At 47.3% G+C, this 18443-nt stretch overlaps 1 protein-coding gene across 3 annotated transcripts in view; it reads right to left on the bottom strand.

The window, feature by feature from the left end:
- Nucleotides 1–3388: 3388 nt before the first annotated feature.
- The window catches only part of SPINT1 (serine peptidase inhibitor, Kunitz type 1), a 29224-nt gene continuing 14169 nt past the window's right edge, over nt 3389–18443 (bottom strand). For 2 of the 3 annotated variants that reach the window (XM_045016111.1, XM_045016108.1), the window contains 9 exons: nt 14845–15008; nt 13121–13256; nt 11938–12108; nt 11230–11256; nt 10737–10862; nt 9758–9808; nt 8457–8627; nt 7152–7208; nt 3389–5968 (listed from right to left, as the gene is read on the bottom strand). In XM_045016111.1, the coding sequence (XP_044872046.1) occupies nt 5772–5968; nt 7152–7208; nt 8457–8627; nt 9758–9808; nt 10737–10862; nt 11230–11256; nt 11938–12108; nt 13121–13256; nt 14845–15008 (1100 nt within the window). In that variant the 3' untranslated portion in view covers nt 3389–5771. The remainder of the gene's footprint in view (nt 5969–7151; nt 7209–8456; nt 8628–9757; nt 9809–10736; nt 10863–11229; nt 11257–11937; nt 12109–13120; nt 13257–14844; nt 15009–18443) is intronic. The other variant, XM_045016109.1, reaches the window with a different exon arrangement.

Genomic DNA, 18443 nt, shown 5'->3' with positions numbered 1-18443 from the left:
ATGCTAGGGTGCTCAGGGATGTGAATTTTCCACACCCCTGAGTGATGTAGCTAGATCAGGGGGTTCTCAAACTGTGGGTTGGGACCCCAAAGTGGGTTGGGACCCCATCACCAAGGCTGGTGTTGGCCCTGGGCCCTAGCAAGTCTGAAGCCCAAGCCTAGGTCCCACCACTCAGGGCTAAGGTTACATGCCCCCTGCCCAGGGCAGAAGGCTGGGGTGGTGGGGCTCAGGTAGGCTCTGTCTTCGGTGCCCCCTCCTGGGGTCATGTAGTAATTTTTGTTGTCAGAAGGAGGACATGATGCAATGAAGTTTGAAAACCACTGAGCTATATTAATCTATGCTTAAAATATAACCAAGGCTCAGCTGGTCTTTACAGTAACATGAGAGCCACTGATGACACCACATGGCCAAACTGGGAACTGCAATTTTCTGACGTATATCCTACAGGTACTATGCCTGGAAACCTGCACGTGGCCCAGTAACAGTGCCTGCCCCTTTATGAATTCTCATGGGGGCTGGTTTTCACATGCTGAGCACCCACAGCTCCAGCTGAAATAATGGGAACTGCACGTGCTGAGCTCTGCTAGCTCACATATCTTGCATGCACTATAAAATTCAGTGTGCTGCAATTATTTTGTGGCCTTCCCCCTTCCACAACATGCCCCCATTCTCACTGCCTAGCTGCTGGGAGGAAATGGAAAGGATGTCTGCTGTCCAGGAGAAATGACTTTTATGAATGCAACATGAGGGGTCTGCCTTAACCTGCAGCCTCCATGAAGGCCACCTCTGGTGCCCCCAGACATGCGGATTTGTTTTTAATTGAAAGAAGACTGTTAAATCTAGGCAACCTTTGCTTTATGAAACGCCTCCAGGCGAAGCTGCTTTGCTTGCCTACAATGCAGGTTCTCACAGTGGATTAGCTGCTTGCTAGTCTGACTAGCAACGCTGACGTACTGCACAAGCACGCATTGTTTGCGAGCAAAGCGGCTTCTCCTGAAAGCTCTTCATAAAGCAAAGGTTGCCTAGCTTTACCCCAGAGGGACATTATGCACTCAGGAGCAGGACATGGCAAAGCCAGAGGCAGTGTTAACATTGGGGGATAGGCCTTTAAAACACTTTTGGCTGCTGCCACCTACCCCCCCTTCCCACCAAACCAACTCCTTACCACCTGAGTGCATAATTTCCCACCCCCCTGCCCAGGTCTGGCCTGAGCCTTTGGAGAAGAGTTAGCGAGACTATTTGGGGGGCTCTTCCCATACTGACCCGTTTTATAAAGGCAGTGTAGAGGTAGCCATGTCAGTCCCAGGAGATGAGAGAGACACACCCATGTACTTATCCGCTCCATCGATACTGACTTGGACTTCTTATGCATTTCATGGGTGGTGTCCCCAAGCCCACTTATCCACTGACACTTTAAAAACCCTTGCACCCCAATCTGGGTCTATGCCAGTTATGCAATATGTATGTATCTTTTCATCCCTGCAAACGATGTCTGTAACCCCCATAACCCAAGCCTGGCCCCAGATGTACAGTACCGTCCCTCTCAATCTGTGTATATTTCATTTCAAACATTTACTTTAATAATATTTTATTGGACCAACTTCAGTTGTTGAGAGAGACAAGTTTCCAGCCATACAAAGCTCCTCTTCTTCCCGATGAAGAGCTCCGTGTGGCTTGAAAGTTTGTCTCTTTCACCAACAAAAGTTGGCCCATTTTATATATTTAATGTGAGGGTGCAAGAAAGAGTTCAGCTTTACACCACACTGTTTTTAAATGTATGTTTCCTCATTGACTTGCCAGAGTCCCACAGACAGTCTGTGGTAAAGCAGAGACTTGAACTCAGGTCTCCCAAGCCCCCGGCTAGTGCCTTAACCACCAGTTACCCTTCCTCTTATCGCCTACTGCTGGTGATGGCTGTGCATAGTGGGCAAATTAAGCCTCGCACAGGAAAGTTGTTCAAATGAGCCAGAGGTCTGCATGCTGCAGGGGACTCTGCGGCATGCTGAATTGCACTGCAGGAGTGCTGTTTCACAAACTTTAACTAGGAACCACAATGTGGCAGGTACATTTTGTTATCCCACTTTACACATTGCGGGAGGGTGTAATCCCAGCACTGAGCCTGACTGCCCCTGTCACCTAGGTCAGCATTCACTCATGACAAATTTCTGCCCCCACCATCCAAAGCCAGCACCTGGGGCTCCCCAGCATTGCTGCTAATCACAAGGACTCCCCAGCATAGGTGGATGGCTTTGGTTTGTCAGGCCTTTTTTTTTTTTTTTTATGCTACCGCATCTCTTATTAAAACATAAATCTTGAGGGAGGGAGGAAGAGAAATAAAAAGGATCAGTTTCTCCTAGAGGAAAGGAAATGGAAGGAGTGTAAGAGTACACTTCGCCGGGCTCGCTTCCAGCTTCCTCCTGGCACAGCTCTGCTTCCCAAATGACAAAGGAAGAAGACGGGAGCCCAGCTGTCCTGGGAGGCAGAGCCCAGCCATTGACATGTGATGAGCAAGCCCTACAGAGAAAGCCAGCTTTTCACCAGTGACTATTACTGTTCCCCAGGCTGCAGGTGTGAGTGAGGTAGGTACAATGTATTGGCAAAGTATAGGCCCCACCAAAAAGAGGAGTTGTTTAAGGTGGTCTGGGGTGGGGTGGGGTGAGAAACAGTAGGAAAAATAGGTTGAAACTGAATAAAGAAGAATTGGAGAGACAAGGTGGGTGAGGCAATATCTGTTGGTGAGAGAGAAGTTTCGGCTTACACAGAGCTCTTAGAATTGGAGCAGACTAGCAGGAAACATTTGGTAATTAGCGCAGTCTACTGAACTGCACCATGCAAAAAACATTTCCTGGTTGCAAAGTTACTGAACCTTTAGAGCCTAAGGAGATCAGTATGTGAGGAGGTGGGGGAGGGTTATCCTGGTTTTCACACACATCCATCAGGGATATAAGCAAAATTTCCATTACAGTGGCTGACTGATCAACAGCCCCAAGGTATAGAAAGAACTACACGTGGGAAAAGAAGAGCATGTTTGTGTTTGGTTTCAAAGACCCAAAACCAGTCTGACTAGCTGGAAGCCCAGTTTCAGGCTACACCCTTCCCTTGCTCCCTGTGTGTGTTAATGAGAAGCGATCTCATTCCCAGAATGCCTCAGACCTAGTCATTATCTATGTAATCAAGCATTTCTGCTGCATTCATCACTATAGTATTTTGTGCTTAACATCTCCCCCCACCCCAACAGTGTGGGCTCATTCCCCTCCCCTGAGACAGATACCACAGAGCCACTTCAGCCCCAACCCCCAAGCCACTACAACCTGAGTGGGGATGCTGGTGCTGGGGGAAGACTCCTCACTGACATGGAGGACGACATTCCTCAGACGCTTCTCTCAAGCCAGATAAAGACGAACAACATTTTATTAAAATCTGCATTTACAGAGGGAGCAAAATCAAGAGTTAAGGATTCTTACACAGGCATGGGGGGTTGTAGAAAAGCACAGGAGGCTGGGTGTGGAGGAGATGATGCAAGCCAGACCAGAAAAACATGAGAGAGCCTGGCAATGGGCAGGCACTCAGGCAGGTGTCTGCATCCCTTTGCCATCCCTTCAGGGGGCAATTGTGGGTATCAAGCCTGCAATCAGAGCACCAGCAGCTTGGGGGAAGTCATCTCCCCCCACTCATCATCCTCCCAGGAGGGAGACAACCCTGCTGGACTGACACCCGAGGGGTCCGAGCATCACTCCATTCGAGAAGAGATTATAACCACTTCATACCCTTCCCCAGGACATCCACCAGTGCCAGCCCACCACAGCCACAACCCTCTGGGGACGGGTCCCACACGCTTGTGTCCAAACATTTAAAAAAAAATCAAAATAAAAAAAAATCTGTACATTTAAAATTTTTAAAATTCATAAAAGAAAATGATCCAGGTTATCACTTCATAGCGGATATTTCCAAAGCAGCAGACATGGGGAATACAGGCTCCAATTCCAGTATTAACCAGCAATGCTTCAGAAGCATTTCACAGATGACCACGCCTCACCCAACTAGGGATAGTTGGGTTCTGTTCTAAAAGCAACAGTAGCCTGGACTATTAGGTGCATGGCTGGGGTGACAGGCCCCATCACAGTCACTGAGAGAAGCAGGAGTGCACAGTAAAGGGCTTAGTCTCTGCCTGGGGTTGGGACTTCATACTCAACAAGAATGTGAGTGAGTACAGGGACTAGTGTCTGGGTAAGTTCTCAGAGCCTCATGTAGCTGGTGCTAGACTTCAATGATAGCAGCTGGGCTCATCTTGTTCCAGTCAAAATAGGGATGGGAGAAAAAAGTGGCATGAGTAAGAAAACCAGGGCGGTTTGCTTTCCTCTGCACAGTCCAAATCGGGGCTCTCTCAGGTATGTTGATCAGCAGAGGGGCACTCTGGCACTGCGTGTGATTGTTAGCCTCAAAATATTAAATACAGGAAAATTTACAAAAAAAAAAAGTTACAAGCTAACCACATTGGGCTGCTCCAGACAGCTGTCCCCATCACCTGGGAAAATCCAGAGGCCCATGAGCAGTTTCATCAGATCTGAGGCTAGTACATTCTGTGGTTTGAGACATGAGAGAATGGACCAGCATGCTTGCTCACCCTCCCTCCCTCAACTTCACCTCTATCCATCTTTGGAGCATGGGTGGGAAGCTGCTCATTTCTCCATATGGGTCCTCTTCCTCCAAAAAGCCAATCAGGGTCCTTTTGCCAGGATACTACCTTGTTCCCATGCTGTGCTGACTGACCCCTTCCCTGTGGCAGAACTTACCATGAGCAACCAACAGGTGGCACTAGTTCAGCACAGGTGAAGCAAGGGTACTGACTGAACCTGCCAGAGAGGAAAGGCAACTCTTTCCATCTCCCCCTAAGACTAGCTAGAAAACTAGGGACACAGCCTTCCATTCACTTTGAGTAAGAATATGCACGTTTGCAAAGAATGTTCAGAGATTAGAGACTGTCATCCTGAAAAACAGACACATGGCAAGCCTTGAGAAGAGGAAGACAAAGAAGGGTGCATGTAAAACTCGTACGGCAGATCGTCTGGGGAGATATTAGTTGCACATTTCTGTAATATCTGTTCAAAACTCAAATAGCAAATCAAAATGTAGACAATCCTGTCTTTCCTGTAATGGGAAGAGAGAGAATTTGAAAGACTGGCACATAGTTCACAGCACTGACTGGGTCAGTCACGTGAAGCATGCAAGCCCAGAAAAATTCTCACTGAGACCCTCGAATTTGGCATTGGGACAGGACCACCTAGGGAAGATGGTTTGGGGACAGGGTGGATATGAGGAGGTGGTTGGATAGACCCAGAATGGGCAGATTTACATGTCACAGAAAAAAAAACAAAAAACAAAACAAAAAACAAAAACAAACAAACAAAGCTGGCTCTGGTGGCCCTGCAGAAAAATTAATGCCACATAAAAGTCAAACCACAGCCCCTTCAGTAGATACAGAAAATCCTTCTGCTGCTCTCGCTTAGAATGGAAGGCACAGAACCATTCAGAGCTGTGACTGGATTGCTCGAGATGGGGAAGGGGAAAAAGTCAAGAGATGAACTAAAATCCTTCCCCATGCCTTCAGCTTCAAGAGCAACCACGAGCACTTGGGACATGGCTAGTGTCGACTGCCATGCTACAAATATCTTCTAACAGAAAAGGAGGCAAAGAGTCCTTCAGGCATAAGCCTTTGTTTCTAAAACAAACAGTACATAGAACTGTGCCCGATCTGAGGGAAGTGCTTGGGGTCAGATGGGTTTGGTTGTACTGTTGTAAACCAGGTGTTCAGTATCCTCTGTGGTGGAGAGGGTTGAGTTGGTAGCAGTGGTAGGTTGGCGTCGCCGGCTGTTCTTCTTTCTATTCTTCAGGAAGAAGTAGCCAATGATGACCAGGACTACCATTATGCAGATACAAAGGAGCACTGCAATAGCCACCTCGAAAGCACCTGTAAGGGGGACACACACAGTTACAAGGGCTGCTCCGCTATTTCTATTGCAGCATTAACAGGCAGGAAAAAGCAAGAGGTACAGAGCTGGGTCACCACCTGGTGCTGGCAAAAGACATTGTCTGAGCGTTCAACAAGGACTAGTGACTGGACAGCGGGATGTTTAGCTCAGCATTTGGTGGAGATGAAGAAAGAGCATGACTGGATGGCTCAAGGAGCTGGTAAGGAGATACAGACCCTTTCACTTCCAGGTCATGGTTCAAGTTCCACTCGAGTCAGTTCTCAAAAAGTTATTACCATCTGAAGGCTGTTCAGCTACTTGGAGGTTGGACATCTGTATTAAACACACAACCTTATCCCCAACACCAAGTGGAGTCTCTGCAGGGTGGCCAAGAGATGGCTGAGCCCAGAGGAGGAATTCCTCCAGATAAGGTAGATTAGCAGGGGAGTGTCAGGAAATTCACAGTACTACTGCCCAAGCTATAGCTGTTCTGTGCATCAGTCTCCAGTGATGTTAATCGGGCACCTGTCACCAGCACTGAAGTCATTTAAGTTTGGCACATTTGAGGACCATGGCAAATCTGAGAGGAAGGTTCAGTCTCTGGGACATTGGGAATGACGAATCACCACCTTAGGAGCAGTCTGCTCTGGGAGAAACTCTCTCAGCACAGGTTTGGGATGAATGGCAACTCACGTTAGAATGTGAGAGTGTTGTATGTTAAAGATCATTAACTTCAGGCCCATTGCAATTGTAGCTTGCAGCTTTAGTGTTGTTAAACACATAGAACCCTGCTCCCATGTCAACCAACATTATTCAAATACCCACCTGTGTCTAGCCTATCCTCAGCTATCCAGGTCAGTGGGGGACATGCCAGCCTGGCTATGAGGGGAGAGTGTCTTCCCCACTGTTCTTTGATGCCTACAGATTATAGGACTCAATTCTCTTCTTACTTATACTAGGGTGAATTAGGAGTAACTACGGAGGTCAACTGAGTCACACCGGAGTGAGCGATGAGAAGGAATCCCACAGATCCATTTCCCTTGTCCCATGAAGACCACATTACTTCCAGTAGTTAGATGTGATGTTCCTCCCCATACCCTGGTAATGAAGTGCAATACATTCCACGAGACAGGGAAGGAGAGGTCATGACAAACATGTCACTTGAGTAAAATTCTTACTTACTCAAGCCAGCATGCTGGGTCCCAAATGCTCCCCATCTCTGGCCAATCACATCTGCCTCTGCACAGGGAACAAAACAAAAACACAGTCTAATGAGAGAGCTGGGAACAATGGAGTGAGGTGTCAGCCTCCCAGGACAGTTTCATGCTGGAGTCAAACTGCATACCTGGAATTAACCACCAGAGTATTCCCTTCCAGCATCCCCTCAACCCAGCCAGGGCATTATTGTCCATTTCTTTAATGCAGGCTTCTCTCTTTCTCTACAGATACAGGAATCTGGAGAGGGGAGAGTCTCTCTTCTGACAGCCCCAATGGGGGAAAATGTGCTCTTGTCAGGGGCAGCTCTATGTATTTTGCCGCCCCAAGCACAGCAGTCAGGCTGCTTTCGGCGGCATGCCTGCAGGAGGTCCGCCAGTCCCATGCCTTCGGCATACCCGCCGCCGAATTGCCGCTGAAACCGCAGGACCGGTGGACCTCCTGCAGGCAAGCTGCCGAAGGCAGCCTGACTGCCTCCCTCACGGCAACTGGCAGGCCACCCTCCGCGGCTTGTTGCCCCAGGCACACACTTGGTGCGCTGGTGCCTGGAGCCGCCCCTGGCTCTTGGGGCAGGCCGGTGAAGGATGGTATTGATCCACCCAATACTTCAGAGAAAGCATCAGAGCAGGAGTCTCTCTGCTTCCTTACCAACACAGCTTAGTGGAATCCCTTCTTTGGGACTCCCTCACCTCCCACTCAGACAAGACACAATCTGCACTAGATGATGTAAAACTAGTTTCTAGATGTATGTTTTAGCAATTTGAGTCAACAGTCCCTACAGAGAGGACCTACAGGTTTGGGGGCATATGTCTCCTCACCACCAAATATCCAGTTTTGCCTCCTCCATCGTTGTATCAATGTGATGACCCTGAAAAGGGCAAAACAGATACCTGTGGGCCCCTAAATTGGGCCATTTCACTCCAGTGTCAAGAACTATTGGAATTCTCTCTGGCTGGACAGCCAAGAGCCAATGCCTTGCACATTGATATCCAAAATGCTCTTCCAGTTCACAGCAGTAACGGAGCTCAAGAAACTCCCAAGAAAAGTAGGCTGGCCTGGGAGAAATTGTACTTCAGAGTGTTAATTTCTGGGTGCTCTGCATGAGCAATCAGACAGAATGAGGAGCTTTGTGGAGAGAGGCCAGGGTTAAAGAGCAATGCTCCATCTCATGCTCTGCAGAGCTCCGGCCTATTTGGAGCCAGGGAATTTAGCTTGGAGGGTTTCACTGTGATAGAGATGCTGGCCCCCTCACCCCACAGCCCTGCTGCTTACTTGTGATGCCTGCACATGATTTCAGACACTCTTCTTCCTCCTCAAAGTTATTTCGGTTGCCTTCACAGCCCCCATAGGTGAAGCGGTCACATTTCTCGGTGAATGGGTTGTAGTACCACCGGGGGATGCTCTCTTGGCACATCCCAGTGTCTGGTAAATCTACACAGTGACCTGGCAAAGCAAAAGAGGTGTTCGGGCTCAACCAGCACATTTACACAGCATCCACGTTTTGTAACTCCTCTGGTGCACTGTGTGCCACTCTTCAGTCTCCAAGCCACTTTGTGGCACCTATTTCCTAGAGTTAGCAAAGACTCAACAACTGATTGACATAACTGCCAACTAATTGCGACGCACTGGCAACAATCACACTCACAGCCCCAAAAGTGCATGGGGGGAGGATGTAGCCAATTAGGGCATTTTAGCAGAGTCTGGAAGAGGATAATGCTGTTCCCATCAGGAGAGGGATCAGTGCCCCCCAGCAAGGGCTTGTCTACAATAGGAATTGACTGCAATAGCTACTCCACTGAATAGCTCTAGCATGTTAAATTCACACCCTACCTTATTCTGAGATCACTTCCCTGTGTAGACAAGCCCTAAGCATGGAAGTTTAAAAGAAGGGAAAGTCTCCCCTCTCCACAGAGCAGGGAGAGCAGTCCAGCAATCACTGCAATGAGCGAGAGCTAATGAGCCCAACAGCTGCCGTTGGTCGGTTAGAACGGATATTTGAACAGAGAGAGGGTGGGGTAGAGTCCAAAGTCAATCCCGAGGATCTCATCCATCTAACATTACACCAGTGCCTGGCTGCCAAGGGTTCAAAGTTCACTTAATAAACAGGACACTGCCAAGCAGAACTGCCACTTGTCCATAAGTCTCCCCAGAAGGCATCGGAGTGAGGTCTAGGCATCAGGTATGGCATTAGAACCACACACTCAAATCCTTGCAAAGTTGACTGAGCAATTCATCCTCCCATGTTTAGACAGATGGATGCAGCGAGTGTCATGCAATTTACTGCCTGGGGGTGCACGGGGGTGGGAGGAGCTCTCTGGAGGAGCACGGCACTACTTACCATGTTGAAGAGGTTTTACTCTGGTTATGCCTCCTCTATACTATTCAGGCAATCAAACAGTGTTGAAATCGATTCAGGAAATGCTTCTAGACCCAGTGTCAATGGGATCAGTCAGGCACTGACTGGCTTATGCTAGGCAAGAGTCCTTTTCTGGGATAGGCAATTTCCCACTATGCACTGGGAAAATACATGGAAGAAGGCTAAAGTAGCCTTTCAGGATTTGTAACATACATACCTTGCTCGGTTGTAACATTGATTTTCCGTAGTTTATTGAACTCTGCTGCATCTGCAAAAAGAAACAGCTCATAGGATAGAAACGTACAGTCCCCAGCTCAAGTATGAAACTCCTCCACCCATCCCAAGGTATGTGGAGAGAGAGGTCTTTGTGGGACACTCCCTAACTACTTTCTTCTCCCTTCTGCTAGTGTCATACATAAGGCAGGGAAAGAAGCTATAAATCAAGGTCCACAAATATTTAAAAGTAGTTAAAAAAAAATCAAGGTGGAAAAGGAATTACGTATGGAAGTGTGACTAATAATAATGGGATGAAGTTAAGGAAGGGAAAGTTTAGGCTCCTTATCAGGAAATACTCCCTGACAGCAGATGTATTTGACTGTGGAATAGCCTCCCAAGGGAGTGGGAGCCATGTCACTCCAGACTTTTAAAATTAATACTGGTTTGTGATGCTCAAGAGAGGGGGGAAATCACAGAATATATGCAGACTGTAGGATCGGAAAACAAAGGAGCCCAGGAATTATCTGTCATGACACAGAAGCAAGGAGGTGGTTAAGGAGTTCAGCGTTTTGCCATGTCAGGTGCAAGCTGTTAGCAGGGCATTCTTGTAATGTTTAAGAGACTGGGAGAAGTCAAGGTGGCAAGAAGTATTTGGAGGTGGTACATGAAACCATGAGACCAGCTAAGGTCACTCAGGGATAAGAGGGAGAAAAGGACAGAACCCTGTAGATCACAGACAGAAGGGCAGACTCCAGAGGAGAGAGTGTGGAGGAAGAATCCAGGAGGTAAGGGAGAGTCAAGAACAATGTGATCAGCAGTGTTGGGCCTCTCAAATGCTAGTGACATAGAAGTGCTGTGAAGATGCTTACGTGTGAAGGATACAACTAGGTTAAGAGACCAGAGTACTATGCTACAGTGAGACGTATCCATCTTCAGGCACTAAAGTTGGAAAGTTTAGGACCCAGACTCTAAGTACTTACACTGCTCACAACGCCCCTCATCTGATCCATCTGCACAATCTGAAGTTTCATCACATTCCAGGAAACTATCAATGCAGCAGCCATCTCTGCATTTGAAGTGGAAGGACTCACAGTTCCCATTGCACACTGGAATAGAAAGGAAGATTATGGGGTTTTTGGGGTGGAGGGAAGGATGTTCACCCGAAAACCCCTCTCCTCCTGGCACCCAGATATGTCGTGAAGGGCTTGTGCCTCCCCGTGAGCTTCCTGGGGCACGGGAAGCCTGGACAGTACTCTCTTCCGAGTCCATCAGTGCCACTCCAAACTTGGTCCAAGGCAGTCAGTGTGGAATGAAGCAAAGTGCCTCCTTTCCCCAGGGAGTGAACGTGGCTTGGAAGTGCAGAGTGCTAGCTATAAAGCTACAGAGATTAGATTTTAGCCTCGACGCCTGCCTCTCTCATTCACACTTACTGGAAGACATTGCACATTAGACAGAGAGGTATGAGACGCCTACCTGGCTTGGCCCGCGTTCCAAAAGAACCTTGAGAAAAGACATAAAAAAAGCTACATTATTTTGGTGAATCAGAGTCTGTTCTATACTGTCACTATGCCTCCCCCAATAACCAAGGCTACCCTAGCACAACGGCTACCCAGGACAAACATTTTGATTGTTTACCAGAATCCCATATTGCATTTTCCAGGAGGGCTATACACTGTGTGGGGAGGGGAGGTGGGAAAGGTACTGACTGCTCTGAAGTCCCTCCCACCTTACTCCTCCTAAACCAGTCAAGCTATTCCAAATTGTCTTTCCTGCCTCCATTCCTCTGCCCCCACCTTAGCTTAATATGAAGCACAGTGGCCTGGCAGAGGCCTCATGAATTCATCACATCACAGGCTTTGCTGACTGGCTCTTAACAAAGGCTCAGCTGTGCTACTGCTAACGGGTGTAAGGAGAAAGCTGAATTTCATGGGAAAGAGAAGAACTTCTGGCACCTCCAGGGCAAGACACCTTGTTCTGTGGCTACATTTATAGGTAGCAGGAAGAGGATTTTGAAAGCAAGTCTGTGGCTACAGAAGTGTAGTAAACACCAGTCCCTGAATGAACTTCTTTCATACCATGCTGAGGAACGTTGACTAGACAGAAACTTCAAACTAAATACCAAGTATATGCCAATCAATGGAACCACACTAACACAGGGGTTTCCTCTATAGATGGACTCACCTTGAACATTCTTGCAGGCAAGTTTACACTCTTCCTCCCGTACGTAGTTATTCTTGTTGGCCTTGCAGCCCCCAAAGGTGAATTTCTCACATTGCTGAGACGCTGGATTGTAGAACCAGCGGGGAAAGGACCCACGGCACCGACCCACCTTACTAGGAGCCAAGCAGAACTCTGGAATGTAAGAAAGGTACCCCAATGCAAAAAGTCTGCATACAAGGCCAGAGCTCGTTTTACTTCAACTCCACAGCTGGAGTATGGATACTTGGCCTTGCTGAAATATCAGGAGGTGAGCTGGATCAGCAGCAATGACTGCAGCTTGCTGCCAAGGGCAGAATCAAGCACTAGCTAATCTGGCACCAATTCTCCCATTTTTGTAGCAACTGGTGGCTTGTGGGAGGGCAAGGGGGGAGTTCTCCCAAAGGCAACACATATCTTGAGCTCAGTCCAAGGAGGTTCTGCCTAAAAATATTTTCTTGTCTGCATTCTAGGGAAGTCTATTTACTGTAGTACTGGGATGGAAGGAGGAAACCTCTGCTTAAGGCACTGGTGCCAAATGGCCACCAAGAACCCACACTGCCTCACTGATGCATAACTCTGAACATCTTGATTGCCAGGCACAAGTCCTTTGTAACAAATCTGATAATGAAATCCGTGGCTATTTAGGACTTCACACTGACAGCTGTCACTATGCTGCACACCAGGGTTATTTGGCACTTCGCAGTGTAAGCAAGGAATTAAACACACACGCACGCACACCTCAAGTAATCCTTCTCCAAAAGCACAAGCTCTTACCTGAGCTAAAGGACAATCATTGTTAGCAGTATAAGGTCTATGATATAGAGCTGAGCAGTTTTGGTCCTATCTGATTAAGGGCAGAGTCTCACACACACAGTCAGTTCATTACCATGTCTTAGTTTTGCATGGGGATTGGAGAAACTGAGACAGGCATTGGTGGATGGGGAGACCTTATACTAATAACGTTTAAGCATGATAGGTTGAATTTTCATCTGGAGAAACTTCATAAAGTTATCCTGCCTCCAGTCCCCCAAATATGGTATTCCCATGCACCAGCTCCCACAAGAGTGCTGGTAACATAGCTCGCTGATAACCTATAATAGCAGCAAAATATCTTAGCTGGGACCCCTGGAGATTCTAGTGCAAAGGTCTATCTGGATAGACTCACCTTCAGTCTGTTCAGCTGTCAGGACCATGATCGTGATGTTGGTGGAGTCCTGCTGGCCAGCACTGTCTGTGACAGTGAGCTGGAAGACATACTGCCCCTCCTGCAGGTTGGAGATCTCGGCTTGATCTTCCCCTTTCTTCAAGAAAGCAAAACAAACAAAATCATAGCAGGAGCTGGCATATCAAACCGTGGGGGGTTAGGGGGGTACATGCGTGTGTGTGTGTTGCATCAGGAAGAGAGCAGCTGAACTACACCTAGAATAGGCTTCCACCCATTGTCATCTTGTAAAGCACTCTGGGATTCTTTACAACTATGGGCTAGATTCTTGCTGCCCATGCCCATGTGGGCTAAGGGAGGCAGATAACACCACAGCCTCAGCACCCTAGTATGCTCAGTCTAGATACTGGTGGTCTCTGGGGCACTACACTTTGGTCTAGCCAATAAGCCCAGTAGTGCTACAGGTCCTGAAGATCTTACAGCCAGACAGGAGTCAGGAGCATAGGTTCTAGTCCACACTCTGCCACTGATTTGTTGTGCGGTTTTGAGAAAGTCACTTAGCAGCTTTGTGCCTCAGGTTTCCCCATCTGTAACATGATGATAAAACCTTATGTAAAGAACACCTGAGTGACAGGTATTCTAAGTGTGTTGTTGTTGCTTACTAGTGTTTGGGTACACCAGCCATGCCATCTGACAGCAGGCATCAATGGGTCCCGAGTCTTGGCTTCTAATTAGCTCATGTAGCCTTTCAGGCAGGTAAGGATTGCAAGATTCGAACAGGGAGAAGCACCTATCCAAGACAGTGATGAAATCAGAGAACAGCCCAATGAGAACAGGAGCAGAACTCTAGGGACAGGCCACAGGGATACAAGCTAGCCCATTTGCAGAGAAGAAGGCTAGCAATCAGAGCATAGCAGAACCAGAGTATGGGTCAGTTACCTCGCTCAAAGACATGCACTAAGAAGCAAAGATGGTTATAGCACTTTATATACTGTTTTCTCTCTCTCTCTCCCCCCCCCTTCCCCCCAGTAGAACAGACCACACAAATGCACAGGGGGATGAGGGTTTAGGAGCATTCGCTGGATTCTTGACTTCCTGTGCTGCAAGAGTTTCCTGATGGAGAGGAGAAAGGTTAGCTCACTAAGCCCTGGTCTACACTGCAGGGGGGAGGAGGGGGGGAAGAGAGAATCAATCTAAGTCACGCAACTTACTTAGATCGACTTACCGTGGTGTCTTCACCACAGTGAGTCGACTGCTGCCACTCCCCCGTTGAATCTGCCTGCGCCTCACGCAGCGCTGGAGTACAGGAGTCAACAGGGAGAATGCTTGAGGGGGTCGATTTATCGCATCTAGACTAGACATGATAAATCGGTCCCTGCTGGATCAATCACTGCCCGCTGATCCAGCGGGTATCATAGACATACCCTAAGCAATGACAGCACCACTGAGTGACAACAGCAGGGATGTATAAAGTATGGAAGATGCATGGGAGAGAGCGGAAGAGACAGAAAAAGGTAGCATATTGATAGGAAACTGTCATTCTGGCCCAGCTTCTTCCCTCAACTCCTCTGCCCTTAACTCACTCTAAAGAGGGGCAAGATAGAGAGCAGACACTTGGCTGCAACAACATGAAGAGGGAAGGACAAAGTGACCCATAAGATATTGATTAGTTGCAACATATTTGGTGTAGACAGCGTGAGCCTCTGGGCGAGCAAAGCAGTACTCACTCCGTTCCCTACCTCCAGCACCACAGAGGTGTCACCAAGCAGAAGTTTCCAATCATAACTGACAATCCCATGGTCATCTGTGCTGTCTGTGCCTCTCAGTAACACTGGCTCCTGAGGCTGCACCTTCATGTCCATCCCAGCACGGGCTATGGGAGGTTTATCATCTGGAGAAGAAAGGCAACAAAAGGCTTAGGTAAGAAGCAGAAGGACTGGGGTCTTGTCTCAACAAGGAAGAGGACGGGATTCCCCCAGACTGAATACATGTGGGTTCCAGTCACTAAAATAGGAAAAATGTTTGATCATTCTATGTTTGTAAGCAAATCAGTCTGAGACAGCAAAGTGGTGCACATGAGGAATGCCGAGTCAGTTTCAAGGGTCTGGAGCAGAATTCTTTTGCTTACTTCACCCGTCTCCTCCATTATTAAATTTAACTGGTCAGTAATCCATACTGCAGCCAGTCTCTCTGAGCCAATTGCAACTACTTAGAGATTTTACCTGTAGGAAGAAGTATACGTGACAAGCAGGGCCGGCTCCAGCTTTTTTGCCACCCCAAGCGGCGAAGGAAAAAAGAAACAGCCCTGACTGAGCTGCTGCCGAAGAGGACGAGAGGGAGTGAAGTGCTGCCAAATTGCCGCCAAAGACCTGGACGTACCGCCCCAACAACAAACTGAGTGCCGCCCCTTTCTATTGGCCACCCCAGGCACCTGCTTCCTTCGCTGGTGCCTGGAGCCGGCCCTAGTGACAAGGGAACACCTTGTTCCTACAGCTGTGGACTCCTAACACTCACAAATTTCACATAAACTACACACACACACACGATTTAATGTTGGTGTCACCTGCGAAAGCTCATGCTCCAATATGTCTGTTAGTCTATAAGGTGTCACAGGACTCTTTGCTGCTTTTACAGATCCAGACTAACACCACTACCCCTCTGATACTTGACAAGGAATCAGTTCAACATCTTCTACCAATTAATTCCCTCCAATACCCAATTTAAGGAGACACTTTGGGGGGGGGGGAGTGGGAGGCAATATAATCCACTTATTCCATGTTTCTATTCAAAACTCATATTGTCTCTGGAGAATAGCCCCCCTTGAAAAAAATCTTGCACGGCATTTAAATGCCACCCCATGGACCACACACCCGTCCCTTTGCACCACTAACACAATCTGGATCAAAAGGTCACTCCGGAAAACGTAGGAGGCAAAAGTAAATCTTCATCATGGGAACAGGCCAGTAAAAACAGAATGCAAGCCATAAAACGTCACCCAATAATTTCTGCATCAAGCCCAATAATGTATACTCAAATTCAACCACATATTTTAAGAAGTCATCCAGTCTTGATTTATAATCCAGCTATGAAAGCCTTATACTGTGCTATAAATGGTTACTATAGAGGGAGGATCAGAATCCACCAAATCTCCAGATTATTTCAATGGTTAATTATCTTCACTATTAAAAAACTTACACCTTATTTTCAATTTGAGTTTTTCTGGATTCAAGTTCCAGCCATTAGATCTTGCTGTGCCTTTTGCCTACTAGATTAAATAGCCCTCTGGCATTAGGCATCTTCTTCCTGAATAAATTCTTCTAAGCCATGATTAACTCACCTCTTGGCCCTCTCTTCAATAAACCGAATGGAATCAATCTCCTTAAGTCTCTCATTGTGAGATGCATTTTCCAGACCACAATTCTTTGCAGCTCTTCTCTGAACCGCCTCCTATTTTTCCCCTCCCAAAATCCTTTAGAGCGTTGACACAAAAACTGGACAAAGTATTCTAGTAGCTTTGGGAGACCCTACTACTACTCTATCATCACCTCCCCACTAAACAATCCTGTTGATACAGCCAAGCATCACATGAACCTTTTAGCCACAGAATTACAGTGGATACTCAAGTTCTTTCCATGGCCACTGCTTGCCAAACCTCACATCCTGCGATTATGTCTTCCAGTCTACGTTCCTAGATGTAAGACCTTGCATTTGGCTGTATTAAAATGTTTGATAGAAAACTGGGCACAAAAGCCATCCAGAGCACTCTGTATAAGTGACACATCCCTGTAATCAAACTTACCACTCCAGTCTTTGTGTCACTGCAATCTTCATCAGCAATGATTTTACATTTTATTCCACAGAATTTTTGATCAAAATCATTCATAAAAATGTAGGGCTGGAAGGCACCTCAGGAGGTCAGCTAGTGCCATTCCCCTATGCTGAAGCAGGACCAAGCATACCTTGGGCACCCCATCTGACAGGCATTTTGAATCCCCATCTTTGGGGCTTTAAAAAATGGTTTATGCAAAGCCCCCTTGGAAACCTATTCCACTACTTAACTATCCTTATAGTTAGAATGTTTTTCCTAATGTCTAACTTAAATCTCCCTTGCTGCAGATTAAGCCAATTACTTTTTGTCCTACCTTCAGTGGACACGGAGAACAACTGATCTGCATCCTCTTTATTACGGCCCGTAACATATTTGAAGACTTATTGGGTCCCCCCCTCAATCTTCTTTTCTCAAGACTAAACATGCCCAATTTTTTAACCTTTCCTCATAGATCATGTTTTCTAAACCTTTCATCATTTCTGTTGCTCTCTTTTGGACTCTCTCTAATTTGTCCACATCTTTCTGAAAGTGTGACACCCAAAACTGGACACAGTACTCCAGCTGAGGCCTCACCAATGCCAAGTACAGAGGAACAACCACCTCCCTTGTATTACAGAGGACATTCTCATTAATACTTCCCAGAATGATATTAGCCTTTTTCACAACTGCATCATCTTGTTGGCTTATATTCAATTTGTGATTCACTATAACCTATAAATCCTTTTCAGGATTACTACCACCTACTCAGTTACTCCCCATTTTGTAGCTGTGCATTTGATTTTTCCTTCCTAAGTATACTACGTTGTGCTTGTCTTTACTGAATTTCATCTTGCAGATTTCAGACCAATTCTCCAATCTGGCAGGGTCCTTTTGAATTCTAATCCTTTCCTCCAAAGTGCTTGCAAACCCTCCCAGCTTAGTGTCATCCACAAATTTTATAAGCATATTCTGCCCTCCATTATCCAAGTCATTAATGAAACTATTGACTAGTAACAGACTTGGGATAGACCTCGGGTGGACCCCACTAGATACGCCCTCCTAGTATGACAGTGAACCACTGGTAAGTACCCTTTGAGTCCGGTCTTTCAACCAGTTGTAAACCCAGTGCCCCCTTGGGAACGAACTAGCATGACTCCCGAGTGCTCAGCGGGCGGTTGTTGAAGGGTCATGGCGTGTGCTTCTCCCACTGCTGCTAGCCCTCTTCTCCCCCTTGCGCTCTTCCTGTGCCTAGGCTCAAGCTGTGGTGTGTGCAGTCTGTCACCCCATCGCCGGCACCCAGGAGTTTGAGGAACGTCTCCCTGTCTCCAAGTGCTGCTGCTGGAGAGGAGGGGAGGAGAATGAGACTGCCCCTCTTGGAGCCCTGTGGCCTGTTGAGACTCCTGTACTGCCTCCCCCCTAGGGTCCTGAGAAAGCGTATGAAAAAGTGTCTCTGTGTAGGCAAGTGTGTGCATGCATGCATTGTATGTGTAAGACTGTCTTTGTGTAGGGAGGGGTGTG

This window comes from Mauremys mutica, chromosome 4 (genome assembly GCF_020497125.1).
Source record: "Mauremys mutica isolate MM-2020 ecotype Southern chromosome 4, ASM2049712v1, whole genome shotgun sequence".
Taxonomy (NCBI): domain Eukaryota; kingdom Metazoa; phylum Chordata; order Testudines; family Geoemydidae; genus Mauremys; species Mauremys mutica.
This window is presented reverse-complemented; position numbering and strand designations above follow the sequence as displayed.